Source organism: Harpia harpyja, chromosome 11 (genome assembly GCF_026419915.1).
Source record: "Harpia harpyja isolate bHarHar1 chromosome 11, bHarHar1 primary haplotype, whole genome shotgun sequence".
Classification (NCBI taxonomy): Eukaryota; Metazoa; Chordata; class Aves; order Accipitriformes; family Accipitridae; genus Harpia; species Harpia harpyja.
The window spans coordinates 11,018,165-11,030,980 of record NC_068950.1 but is presented as its reverse complement, the minus strand read 5'-3'; the positions used below and the strand labels follow the sequence as shown (position 1 = coordinate 11,030,980).

The 12,816-nt window shown below is 47.5% G+C and overlaps 1 protein-coding gene across 1 annotated transcript in view; it reads left to right on the top strand.

Annotated features, from left to right (window-relative positions):
- The window catches only part of PAPPA2 (pappalysin 2), a 94,659-nt gene that overhangs the window by 24,281 nt on the left and 57,562 nt on the right, over positions 1 to 12,816 (top strand). Inside the window, 2 exon segments of the mRNA XM_052801398.1 lie at positions 4,884 to 5,029; positions 12,309 to 12,602. Of these exon segments, the coding sequence (XP_052657358.1) occupies positions 4,884 to 5,029; positions 12,309 to 12,602 (440 nt within the window).

Here is a 12,816-nt window from a genome sequence, read left to right as displayed (position 1 = left end):
CTTTAGACCTTAGTGTAGTAAGGTCTAGTGCAGTAATAGTTTTCCATGCAAAGCTGTAGTCATGCGATTGCTTTCCCGTTTGATGTGCTGGGGTGATGCATAGAGGGTGGAGCAGGACTCTAAGAAGAGATAGATGTATGATGATAGGACAGGAAGCAATGGATGCAAGTTGGAACATGAGAAATTTGTATTAGACATTAGGAATTCTTTTTACCATGAGGGTGGTTAAATACTGGAATACATTGCCAAGACAAATTGTGAAACTTCTGTCTTCAGAGCTGTTCAGGTCTCAGCTGGACATGGCCTTGAGCAACCTGGTTTAATTAGACCTGTTTCGAGCAAGGCAGTCAGACTAGATGACCTGTGGAGGTCCTCTCCATCTGCAGTTATAAGTGATTCCACTATTCTGTGGTAACACAGTCACTAAAGCTGCTGCACTTCATCTTCCTTTCCTTTTTTCGATAGCCTGAAATGTCACACAACGACAGCACATCATTAAGTCCCATACAGAGCCATGTGCTCCTGACCCAGCACCAGCTCTGCACAAGCATCAGTGTGGCTCCACTGTGCTGCTGTAGAGCAATACAAGGTCCAGGCTTCTTCCCCATCTTGCTTTCTGCTCACCATGAGTCCCCACAAGTAAAACAGTACGCAGTGTGGTACTTAAGCCTGCCTTAGAGCCAGATTGTCAGCTAGTGTTATTCAGTAGAATTTTAAGTCAAGAGTGTCACAGGTCAGCACCATCATGAAGGAGGCCCTCATATCTGGACTCGTTCCCTCAAATACCATAATTTCAGCTGGTGTTCCTGCCCATGCTCATTTCTAATAATGGCAGTCCATAGCCCTTTCATCCCTAATCTCTCTCTGTTGTTGCCTATACTCCTCTTGCAAGCTCCACTCTCCCAGGGTTGCAAATACTCCTCAGGTCAAGGTGGTATTAACATGCAACTAGCTGCTCACCAATGAGCTTTGGATGCTCTTAGAAAAACATTTGCTTTGAATCTGGAAAACCTGATGGCCCTTCTCTGTCTCTCTTCTATCCTCTGCCCTATTCTTTGGGGTTGTTTTTTTTGCTGCTTAGCTGATAGCTGTGCCTTCATGTGTCCTTCTGGCCTTCCTTGTGTTTGTGTGCTGGCTTGCAGTGCCCACCCTGCTGTAAATACCATCTAGTTTGGAATACTCTGGTCTTGTAGGCATTGAGAAGCTATTTGGGGAGCAGAGGAGAGGGCTGTCACTTAGGCTGTTTGTGGAGACCAAAGGCTGCTCTGCCTTCCCCCTGGGAAAATCACAGAAGCTCTGAAGAAGAGGGAGATCATGACCTTGGCAGTAAGTGACAGGCGAAGACGCCAGTTACATGCTCCCTGTTTAAGATAAGGATGCCAGTGGGAAATGTGGATTGAGGGGAATTGGAGTTGTCCATTCTGGAGCTGTTTTGGTCTTGGTCATATCTTTGGGGATGCCAGTGGGAGGATATTTGTGCTTTCCATGCTGTCGTGGGTGAAATGGGGGTCCTTTCCTCTCCTTCTCCATCCATCTGAGCATCTCTCAGTGCTGGAATGGCTCCCCCTACCGCTGACACAGCCCTGAACCGTCCAAATCTCTCAATGGAGGAAATTACAGTTATTTATAATTAAGGGTTGACAAAAAATGTTGCTAGTGTCAAGGGAATGGCAGGAGACAGCCAGAAAAACATCATGTCTCCAGAAGAGGGGCAGCAGGAATATCCCTCTGAATAGGGCTGACGTCAGCTCTCGGAATTTGGAGAGCCTGGAAGGTTTGGGGCTATTTTTCCAAGATATCATAGGTCAGGAATCAATGTTATTTTTAAGCCTGTGTCCCCCGAGCAGCTCTGGTGCATGAAGGAGACTTTCTCTCCCCCTTCCCCCTCCTTTATGCTCTATTTCTATGAAATTTTTGCTTCTCTTCTTCTGAGTCATGCCACAAATATGTCCTTCAGGTTTGTTTATGCTTCTCCCTATCTATTCCTCCCAGCCTGCTCCTGTCTTGGTTGGGTTGAAGGGATGGCGTCAGTGTGGCGCGTGTCTGGGATGCTCAGGCGAGACATCACAGAGAAGAGATCATGTTCTCCTAATTTGCCATTTCCGATTGGGAGAGTTTTCTCTCCAAAAGCTGATGTGGCTGGGGAAAGTGTTCTGGGAATGTTGCTTTGTGGTGGGAGATCTCGGGGCCTGGTGAAGACAAGCTGGTCATCTCATCTCACCATTAAATGCTGCCATATAGTCCAGCCAAGATTTTCTAAAGTGACTGAAGTTTCAGAGCTGCTTTGTTGTTGGGAAGGTGGGTGAGATGTCTCCAGCCCAGGATGGCCTATTGGGGCTGACTGGTAGGGGAGAGGTAGTTAGCAGATCCTGATTATTTGACACTTACTAAGTCAGCAACGGCTTCTGAAAGTCTATGCTATTTTAGGTCCAGGGAAGTGGCCACCCTTGGGTTTACTGAGCTCTTCTCCACATGCCATCCTGCTCTAGTCTACTTCTGGAATTCTGTTCCTCTATTTTTTCCATTTTTCCTCCTTCTTTCCATTTGCTGTAGCAACCTCTCTTTCTAAACAAGTCTGTGGGTATAATAACTTGACTAGGGATCTTGCCATCTCAAACAGTGTATTTGCACATCTCTTGTTGGTTTCCCTTCTCAATTCACATTTCAGATAAGAACACGCCTTTTTCCCCTTAGCCCATGCTCAGCTTTTTTGCTTCCTTCCTTCCATAATTCAATGTGGTGGGGAATGCACCAATGGACACCACTTTTACAGAAGCTGTTCATTCAAATATAGCTGGTATGCCTTCATGGCTAGTCCAGTGTAAAGAAATGATCGCATTCCCTTCATAATCTCTCTGTGCAGCTCAAAGATGCCAATTGCTCCTGGAAGCATGGGAACAAGTGAAATGCTTTCCACCACCTTAATGTTGCTGTTGGCCTTATGCTGCAAGTTTAGTCATTCTTATGACACATTTCCACAATGGTGCATTTCCATCATCATTCCACAGTGATGTATTTGAAGCCTTTCCATGAGCTTTTTCCCTGCTTAGAATCTCTTAAATTAATGGCTTCACAAACTGCGAGTCAGGGTCCTCAGATTTTGAAGACTTAGAGAGGGGTCTTAGAGATTTAGAGACGATGTCTTCTACGGCTACCTGTCTCAGCCCATGACGTTAATGGCACTGATGATGGAAATGGTAGTAATTGATTTAAAAGAGTATCTGGCATTTGCAGCACAGCCCAAGTCCCTACAATTCCACTGCTGCTATTATTGGAATTATTATTGTTATTACTAAGTTAGATCCTGATCATTTTACATGGCTAAGGACATGAACTCCCTAAAGATCAACACTGGGACTGATGGTGTACTGGCGAATGCAATATAGACCTCTGACCTGTGCAGAAACAACCATGCAGAGGGGAGAGTGAAACCTAAATTTCCTGACTGCTGGTTTTTTTTCTCCAAGTGCTGAGAGACATGCCATGTTGTGAGGATCTTTTCGTGGACACCCAGACATACCCACGGGTGTTAGTGCTCTGCTGCAATGCCTATTGCCTACCTACCTCTCCCAGCCCATTACTTTCCCATGCTGCAATGCCTATTGCCTACCTACCTCTCCCAGCTCATTACTTTCCCATGCCCTTTAGAAATGGATGTCTTTGACATCCCCATTCTAGTATTTTTTCTGTTCCTGCAACTCTTTATTCCCAGCTCTGGAAATGGGAGGAGAGACAGCCAGCAGTGTTGTCAGGAGGCTTTCCCCCCTAAACATGCCCTTTGATGGATCTGTCTCCCAAGATGTCCCTCCCTCCCCATTAAGCTTATTTGGGGAGCTCCTGTGCTTCCCTGGCCTGGCTCCTGCAGACATCCCATACCTTCTCTCAGAAAGGATTCAGATCATGTGCAGAGAGACAGATTCATGTGAAGTGGGCCTTGCTGTTGACTCAGTGCTGGAGGGGACCCAGGCAGCCCTCTTCTCCAAGGTCTGTTTTGGGCAGAGCTGGGAGAGAGATTTCTTGGAGCAAATTCTAAGATACCTTTTTCTCATGCTCTTCCTTATACAATACACAGGAATGGGGGTGAGGTAGCATGTTTCTTGATGTGTTATGTGCCTGTGCTCTGCAGGGGACCCCTTGTTTTTACGATGCACTGCCACCTCTGGCATACTGGTTGTCCTGGGGAAAAGGATAGATTGGAGGGCCATGGTCATGAGCTTCTCCAGACAGACTGGAGACACTGGAGAAGAGACTTCTTGGCCCCGGTTGACAAACCTTCTCTGCTCCCAAGAATAAGGTTTGATGTCCATCCCTGACCTGTATCAGGGACAACCCCTGAAAACCCTTGTTGGAACCAGCTGGAGCTCTGGATTCCTTTCTCTCTCCTCACACCTTGAGGAAAACTCACTCCCTCCTGCCTTCACATTCCACTTTTCTGATGCCAACCCCCTTCTCTTTTCCCTAGCAGGACTGACCACTGTTTCCTTTCTTCTCTCATTGTTTCTCCTCCCATTTTTTCTTCTTTTATACTATTCTTTGGGTCTCTTCTCTCCCTGTTGTTGGAAAACCTTCTCTAAGAATAGAACTCATCAACAAAGCTGCTGTAACTAGCAAAACTTCTTCAGATTTGCATGACTGTCTCCCACACAAACCCCTCACTAGCAGAACTTGCACCTTACAGAGCAGAATGAGTAGTGTCATGGGACATCCTGTTGAAACTTGCTGAATTTTGCCATGCTTTACCAAATGCTGTTGATTTCAGAGACTTGAGGATGGGGTTTCCAGGTCTGCTGTACCCTTTCCAGGATATCTATGGGTGGCTCCTCCTTTTCCTTTTTGCTCCATTGAAGTCGATGCTGACTATCTCCTCTCCCTTGACCTTGCAGGGCATACATGAGCGTGAAGGAGCTGAAGGAGGCACTGCAGCTGAACAGCACCCACTTCCTCAACGTTTATTTTGCCAGTTCGGTGAGGGAAGAGTTGGCTGGTGCTGCCACTTGGCCATGGGATAAAGAAGCCCTTAGTCACCTGGGTAAGTAAGCTACCCCACTCATGGGGTCGCAAGGTTGTTGGTTTTCCTCTCTCTTGGTTGACTTGGCAAAAAGAGGCAGCCATGATTTGGCTCAGCATTGAGGATGTTTAATAAGAAGGTCATGATAACAGGCTTTGGGTGTACCAATAGCTGCTGCTGTGGGAAGGAAGGGAGCTGCCTGTTCACTGTGTCCATGTGGATAAGGTGGTGGGGTTACATCCTGACAAGGGAATTCCAGGTTGTGATGAGAAACTTTTAATGGTGAAGACAGTGAGACAGTGGGACAGAGAGCTTGGGGAAGGAGAGCTGCAGATTCACCATCAGTGCAGGCTCTGGAGAGGGGTTTAGACTCGCATTTGGCTTCTCTGGGACTTTCCAGGTCTATCTTCCAGGATTCTGGAAATGGTGAACTTCACTTTGCAGCACGTAATGACAAACAGATAAACCAGGAGTGTCAGTGATTTCAGAGCCAAGACTCCAGATTTGAGCAACTCCAGAGCTGACCAAGCAGTGAGCACTGACCACTTCCGAATCCAGCTACAAATGTGAGGATGACTATCAAATTAAATGATGTTTTTATAACTTGGCTTACTACGTGCTGGAGGCAAGGTTCTCCTTGGCTTCAGTGAATTCAAGGCAGACCCTTAAGGTCATCAGCCCTGGCAGGCTACAAAACAGTCAAAATGGCAACAGCTTCACTGGAATGTAAATGTATTGTGTGTTTTCTCCTATTTCTGCTGTCTCTCTTTTTCCTGCCTCTCCCTCCACCTCTTCAATGTCAGAGTTTTCTGGCAAAGCCCTTTACACTTTGCAGTCAAAACATCTAAAGTGTTTCTCAATAAGTAACTGGAAATAATTACTCCTGACACCTGCACAGCAGACCTAGACCTTCTGCTTTTACAAGTGCGTGATGTTCAACCCTTAAAAGTTTTACGCTGCTGTTAAAGACCTGTTTTAAAGTTCTTTTTTGCCAGTTTCCCTCCCTCAATGAGTTTCAGGACTGTTTTTTCAATAGCATATTCCTACAGTTGCTTGTTGAGGAAGGCAAATCTCCATGAAATTTATTCCTTCAGCTTCCAGAAATCGCTTCCAAGGCTCAGCCTGACAATCGTCTTACTACAGCAAGTGCTTCAGCCACACATGTTCTCTTCAGACCCCTCCCAGTGGCTCGCAAGGAGTTGTATGCAGGGGCAATCAGGGTGACTGGTTTCATCATAAGCTTGCGTCTAGCTCTGGTCTCAGTTTGTGTCCAGCCAGGGACACAAAAGGTGGTACCATCTGGAAATGTTGGATCAGGGTTTTACCATGGAGGTTCAGGGGAAAAGGGGTGTTGTCTTGGCTCTGGTGCCAGAGCTGTGAAGTATGAAGCTGGATCTGAACTTCTTTGAGGCTCTCGCACAGACTGAAGACTTTGGTTCAAGACTGTCTTTGGTTTTAGATTTAATGAGCTCAGGAGGGCTGGTTGCAGACTCTGTTCTCTGTAAACAGTAGGCTCCACCACATACATCATCAAGTGTTTTGTACCATGCACAATGTATACTATTGTCCAGCACAGAAGAAACTTAGGACTGAGAAGGTCATGAATATATGGCTTTTGACAAAGCCTCTCACAGGGGGCTACTGGAGAGTCTGAGTAGATGTGAAGGTAAAGCAGTGAGGAAAGAGCAAGGAAAACCTTGGGACGAGTGGTTATGGATGCATGCATAACCAAATCCAACAGGTGTTAAAACTCAGATTTATTCTTTAGTAAAAGTTAGTTAGAAGTCCGGTAAAATTTTATAAAACCACAGGCTCAATGATGTAGAGAGTTAATACTACACAGCCAACTTAAGAATCCCCAAGATTTAAAGTGATGGCTCCAAAACGTTTGTATCACTCACCTAAAAGCTGAGGGCTCTCTCCTTCGAGGAGTTACCTCGGGCAGTGCCCCGACCTGAGGGGGAGTCCCTGACTGCAGACCTGCTGCTCCGAGGAGGACTGCCAACGTGTCCTCCAGCGGGACCCCGTTTATACCCCTGCCGAATCTGACCTGGGGTCATTTAATCCCTATTGGCCAGGAGGGTCACCACAGTGTACCTGGCGTGTCTCGACTGGCCAGTTCAAATTTCAACCTGCAGCCTCCAGGGTTTCCTTCCCCTTCTCCCTTCCTGGAGAAGTTTCGTTTCCTGCTGGCGGGATGGTGGGGGGGGGGGAACGGAGTGTACTGCCACACGAGTGAACAGTAGTTTGAGAAAAATTCCTGAGCCTTAAGGACCTAATAGTGACCAGGGGTGGAGCAGGCCTTTACAAGAGAGGGGTCTGTCTCCAAGAAGACAGACTCCTTCCCTTGCACTGAATCTTGCTAACCTCCTGTCTATCCTGGCCTTAAAATATTAAGGTCAGCACATAGGCCCTGCTCCCTCCATGCCACCGTCTGCTCCCATGGAACAGAAATGTCATGCTGATTTTTCCCTGCGCATGTACAGACCCTCTCATGCTTTTGTTCTCCTCCTGAAACAAATTGGTTCCTTGAGTTTGACTTGACTTCTCCAAGAAGCTAACCTGCCTCTTGGCTCCAGAGACTCTTGGTCAGATTTTGCTCTGTTTGTCTCTCTGAACGGGACTTTCTTAGGTGTATTCAAGAGAAATGCCATAAGATGTTTTTTAATCTGCCATCTGGACTTTGAATTCCTTAGAAACCATTCTTTCATGACCTTTGAGTGTGTCTTTCAAGAGGGTCCTCCTCACCTTCTTGTGGCGTCTTCACCCTCTGGAAGTCTTCAGTGAACTCTGTTTTTCATCCCTTTCTCTTCACCTATGCTTGTTTTGGGCTACCAGAGTTTAAGTGACTATTCCTATGCTGATGATTTACAGATCTATTGCTCTACTCCAGATTATTTTCCTGAGTAAATTTGAATTTCAGGCAGCCTTCCTGAAGGTTTACTGATGGTTTACTATTTTAGACCAGTAGTAATACCGAGCAACAGCAACTACGTTCAGTGAAGCATAAGAGATAATTACTGACTTGGAGAGGTGAGCTGGTCTACAATGCTTCTATAGGCAGTATTTCAGCTGCTGTGGAGCTCCTAGATAGAGACAACTTGCAGCCAGCTAGCAGCAGAGGTAGAAGATCTCAGGTCTGTTTGCACTGTTTCCTCTAACCATACTGTCTGTCTCAGTCTTTCCACCATAATCACAGCGAGTTCCTCTCAAATTCAGAGTTCTTGCTTGGAGTCTGGAATGAATTTTCTGAGAACTTAGAAGTAAATCTTTTTAACTACAAAACACAAGGAGTTGAACTCCTGTCCTATAAAAAACCTTAGCTTTCCACAGTGGAAAGCCTTGCCTCAAAACCCCTAGCAATGTAATAATGCAGACGCTTTAAACTTCATGTGTAGCTGCATGTGAACTGTATTAGCATAAACATGGTTGAAAGGCAAGGGATTTGTGAATATTTGATGTTATAAATACTTTCTGCAGTTATATAAGCTGAGGCCAGCTCATATATCTGGCTGAGGTCAGTGGATCCTGAAGGAGGGCCAGCCATTCCATCAAAGGTACCTTAAGCAATGGCCATCTTCCTGTCTGACTAACCGTCATGCGTTTGTTCCATTAATTGCCGTGACTCAGTGTTTGGGAAAGACTGTCCCTGTGATACAGGTTCAGCTTTGGTTTGCTGTTTAAAGATCCTGTGCTTGCTTGAGTATGCATTCCCTACAACAGCCCTGACCCAAGAACAGGTTGGCTTTTTGGGGGCTGGCTTGAACCAGAGTCCTTCAGCATTGCCATTGATCGTGGCTAGAAGCAGGGCAACGTCCTGGGACTGGGAGCTTCCAAGGGGTGTGTGAGTGAAGACGAAGTGGGATCCACACCAGTGCTAATCATTCAGTGTACTGATGGACTGGACACCTCTTATTGCTTGAGCAGAGTTGAGGCTTGACCTTGGGGACGTGACCAGCTCTGCAGCTGTAGCTGGTAGATCTGGTCTGGAAGGAGAGGATGTTGTGAGGCCAGACCTGAAGCTTTCCAGCTGCCTGGTCTTGGTTGGGTGAGCAAGTCCAAAGAAAACTCTGGTTCACCTGCCTTGTAGTGCTGGACCCCCTTGATGTCACAGGGACATGACATTGAAGTTTTTATCTTGGTTGTGTAAATGCTGACCTTGGGGGACCTCCTTGGGCTGGTTCTCAGGCATGAGAGGGAGAGTTCATTTAAAGCCCAGTTTAGCCCATCTCCCAAGGCAGAAGGAGGCAGAGGTGAGAAGGAAGCCTGATCTGTAGAGGAGGGAGAGGGGAGGCTGGTCTTGTGGAAGTGTTCATAACATCCCAACATCTTGCCTTCACAGCCAGGACCCTGCAGAAGGGAAATACAACTTCCTGATCCAAAGCTGGGAGCTCTCCCAGCTCATCAGGGAGCTGTGGGGACAGGGAATGGAGGCACAGGGGTGTTCTGGAAGGAAGGCAGAGTTCTCATGCTGCCATCTAATTAGCTGTAAAAAAAAAAAAAAAAAAGTACTAAAAATATGATCATCCTTGTGGAGTGTGGGGGAGGAATGGGATAGGGGAAGCCAGCAGAGAGGAGAGGGAGGGACAGGGTATCCCTCCCCTGTGATAATTTTTTCCCTCCCCATACTGGAATCCTATTTATTCCCCTGCATGGGAAGAACACTGGGTTTCTGCTGGAAGGAGGGCTGCTCGGTCACAGGGCCTCCCATGCCCCTGGTGCTCGGTCCCGTTCCTTGTGGTTAGTGGCGCAGGATGCATGCAGGGCTTTCACATCTCATTTATTTGTTTATGAACATTATTTTCGTTCTGCATGCGCATTCCTCCTTTCAGACCTTTGGGCAGGCAGCCCCCTGCCTTGTTCAGGCTGGGGTTTGGCTGCAGAGATGCCTTTTCTTTCTCTTTTCTCTTCTCTCATGCCCTGTTTTGATTAAAATGAGAAGCAGCTTTTTTTAATGTGCCCACTGGGTTCTCCATCAATGGGATGCCCTTTGCTATCTACAGCATTTACCAGCCTGGTAATTGAGAGGGGGATGGCTTGCAAAAACCTAATGATTGACAGCACGCAACATGAAGGTGCCAAAAGGATTTTTCAACCTCTGCACCTTTTTGTGGCCCATCTCCAGTCAACTGAAGGGTCAAGAGTTGACTGATGGTATGCTAGGTCCATTGCTTCTGGGGAGAAAGGGAATTCAGCTATTTTGTGACGCATCCTTTACCTCAAGCCAAGCTACCCTGGGCATAAGATCCACACTGTGGGGAGGAAGAACAACAAACATGAATTTTTAGCTAAGAAACAGTGCCACTTGACAGGTCAGTGGTGTCTCTCAGTCCTTCCATGAGTTACACATGCAGGATGCTCCATAGAAGATGCCACCCTTATTTCTTCACCCTCTTGCAGCCCTGTCAGGCTTGAGAGAATTGCTCAGGGCATCTCTGAAGGCCCCTTTCCAGCCCCAACCCAGTGTTCACCCAGTATGGTTCCACCAGAGGAGTCTCAGACCTGCTCGTGTCCTGCCAGGGACACCGTGATCTGAAGAAAGCCCTCTCTTGGAAGGAATGCCCTGTACTTGAGGACATGAGGTAGTCCAGTAGCACACAGAGCTGATCCAGGAGCAGATTTCCAGCAGTCTGTGCTGTGGCTGGAGACAGGATCACACAGTGGCCCTCTGCCAATTTTAACTTTGCTGGCAGGGGCAGCAATCAGCAGCAGAGGTGCAGTAGCAGAGGCTCTGCTGTGAGGTAGCTGGCACAGTAAATCCTCCAGGGCCCTACAAAGGAGGGAGCAAGCTGTGCCGGAGCCAACTATTTGCTGCACTGCCATCCAAGCTGTCTGGGTTAAAAGTAGTTGGGTAAAACCAGCCTCCCATGACATGGAGTTATGGCCTGGGGTCTGCTTTTTGCCCCCTTGTGCTGATATTCCCTAGCACGCGCTCCACTGTAAGGCAGCATGGAAAAGTGGACGGAACAAGGAAGTGAGATGAGGAGAGGGGAGGAAATGGCCACTGAAAAGCCTCAAAACAGGGAGAAAAGATGTAGAGATTCCAAAGACGTTTTCATTTGGGTGAAATAAAAGTGAGCGAGAGAGGAGAGGTAAGTTTTGCTCTTGAGCATTCTCCATGGACAGTTTCTCAGCAGATGTGGTGTAGAGTTGCTGGTACAGGGTGTGCATCCGAAGTCAGGAGTCAGAGATGCTGGCAGTGAGCAAAGGGAAGGCTCTGCTCCACTTAGCTTTCCTCAGCATCGTTGCTCCTTGCTCTTCCCATCGCAGGTGGGTGGGCAGGAGAGGAAAAGCACCTTGTCCTGCAGCCAAGGGTCATATCCAGCTCTGTGCTCTTGCTGTCAGTATGAGGTGGCAGCTCTGAGCACCTTCTGGGGGACTTAGTCTGTACCCATGCTCCAGCATCTTTGACAGTTGAACCTGCACCAAACTGGCTTGGAGATGAACTGCCCCTTTGTGCCACCTTGAGGCAAGGGGCTGGGGTGCCCCAGTGAAGAGCAGTAGGGCTGTGATGGGTGGGGGCTTCTCGCCTCGTTCGCTTGGTGCACCTTGCCCACACACAAACCCCTCTGAAGGAGAGGAATGGATCTTCAGAAGCTGTATTTTGGAAAATCTCACTCCAAAATACACAGTGAATTTGAGTCAGGTTTGTGGTAGAAGCTCATATGAGTTTAAATTTACTCCTTAGCATCTGGTTTGGAGGGTGAAGCAGTAGACCACTGATGCTGTCTCAGTAGTGGCCAGAGGCAGTGCATTTGAATCTTCATATGGACTTGTGCTGAAGGTGCCTTCTAGCTGGCACAACCAAGCGTGTCAGGAATTTGCTAGGCACCTCATTCTCCTTGCCTGCCATGGGAACTGATATGCTTTAGCCACCTGCCTAAGCTAGGGAAGGTCTTCTCTGGTTTAAAAGATTATCCCCGTAAACCCAGAACATGTCTCAGTTTGGTGCCTTGGCTCCAAACCTTATTTGGAGTTGTGTGAACCAGAGCAGATGCTGAATTATAAACATCCGAAAAGACACAGAGGGAAATGGTAGTTGAAATTATTGAAGATGGTGGGAGGAGTGGTGTAATCAGAAGGGGAAGAAAACCCACCCATCCCATTCCACTCCAAGAGGGCAAAGGAGCTCTCTTCCCATCCTACAAGAGGGTGAATACATCCATCTTCAGGTCTCCATCTGGCACCTCATTTGTGATGTGCATGCACGATGAGAGGAATTTTATCTAGCACAGCTGAGTAACAGCAGCTGTCTGCTGTCTCTTTCTCTGGATGACATTCTCTGTACTTGCAATTCTAGGTGGAGTTGTCCTCAACCCTGCTTATTATGGTATGCATGGCCACACGAACACCATGATCCACGAAGTGGGACATGTCCTGGGGCTGTACCATGTCTTTAAGGGAGTGAGTGAGCGGGAATCTTGTGACGATCCCTGCAGGGAGACTACTCCGTCTATGGAGACCGGAGATCTCTGTGCCGATACTGCCCCCACCCCAAAGAGTAAATTCTGTCGGGATCCAGACCCTACCAATGACACCTGCGGCCAGACACATTTCACAGGAACGCCCTTCAACAACTACATGAGTTACACAGGTAATGAGTAACCATCCTTAGAAATTTTAAGGGGTCACCTTCCTTAGAAACTTGGGTTTCTCTCCTTTCTGCCTCCACTGAGAGTCCCTTCCCTCATTCCCGAACTGATGTGGTCCCTCCTGGTGTGTTGGGATGTGGCAGGCTTCAGCCTGTGCTTGCAGTAGCTTCTTAACCCCTTTCTTGCTGCAGGCTGTTTCCATCTCTCCCTCCCTGC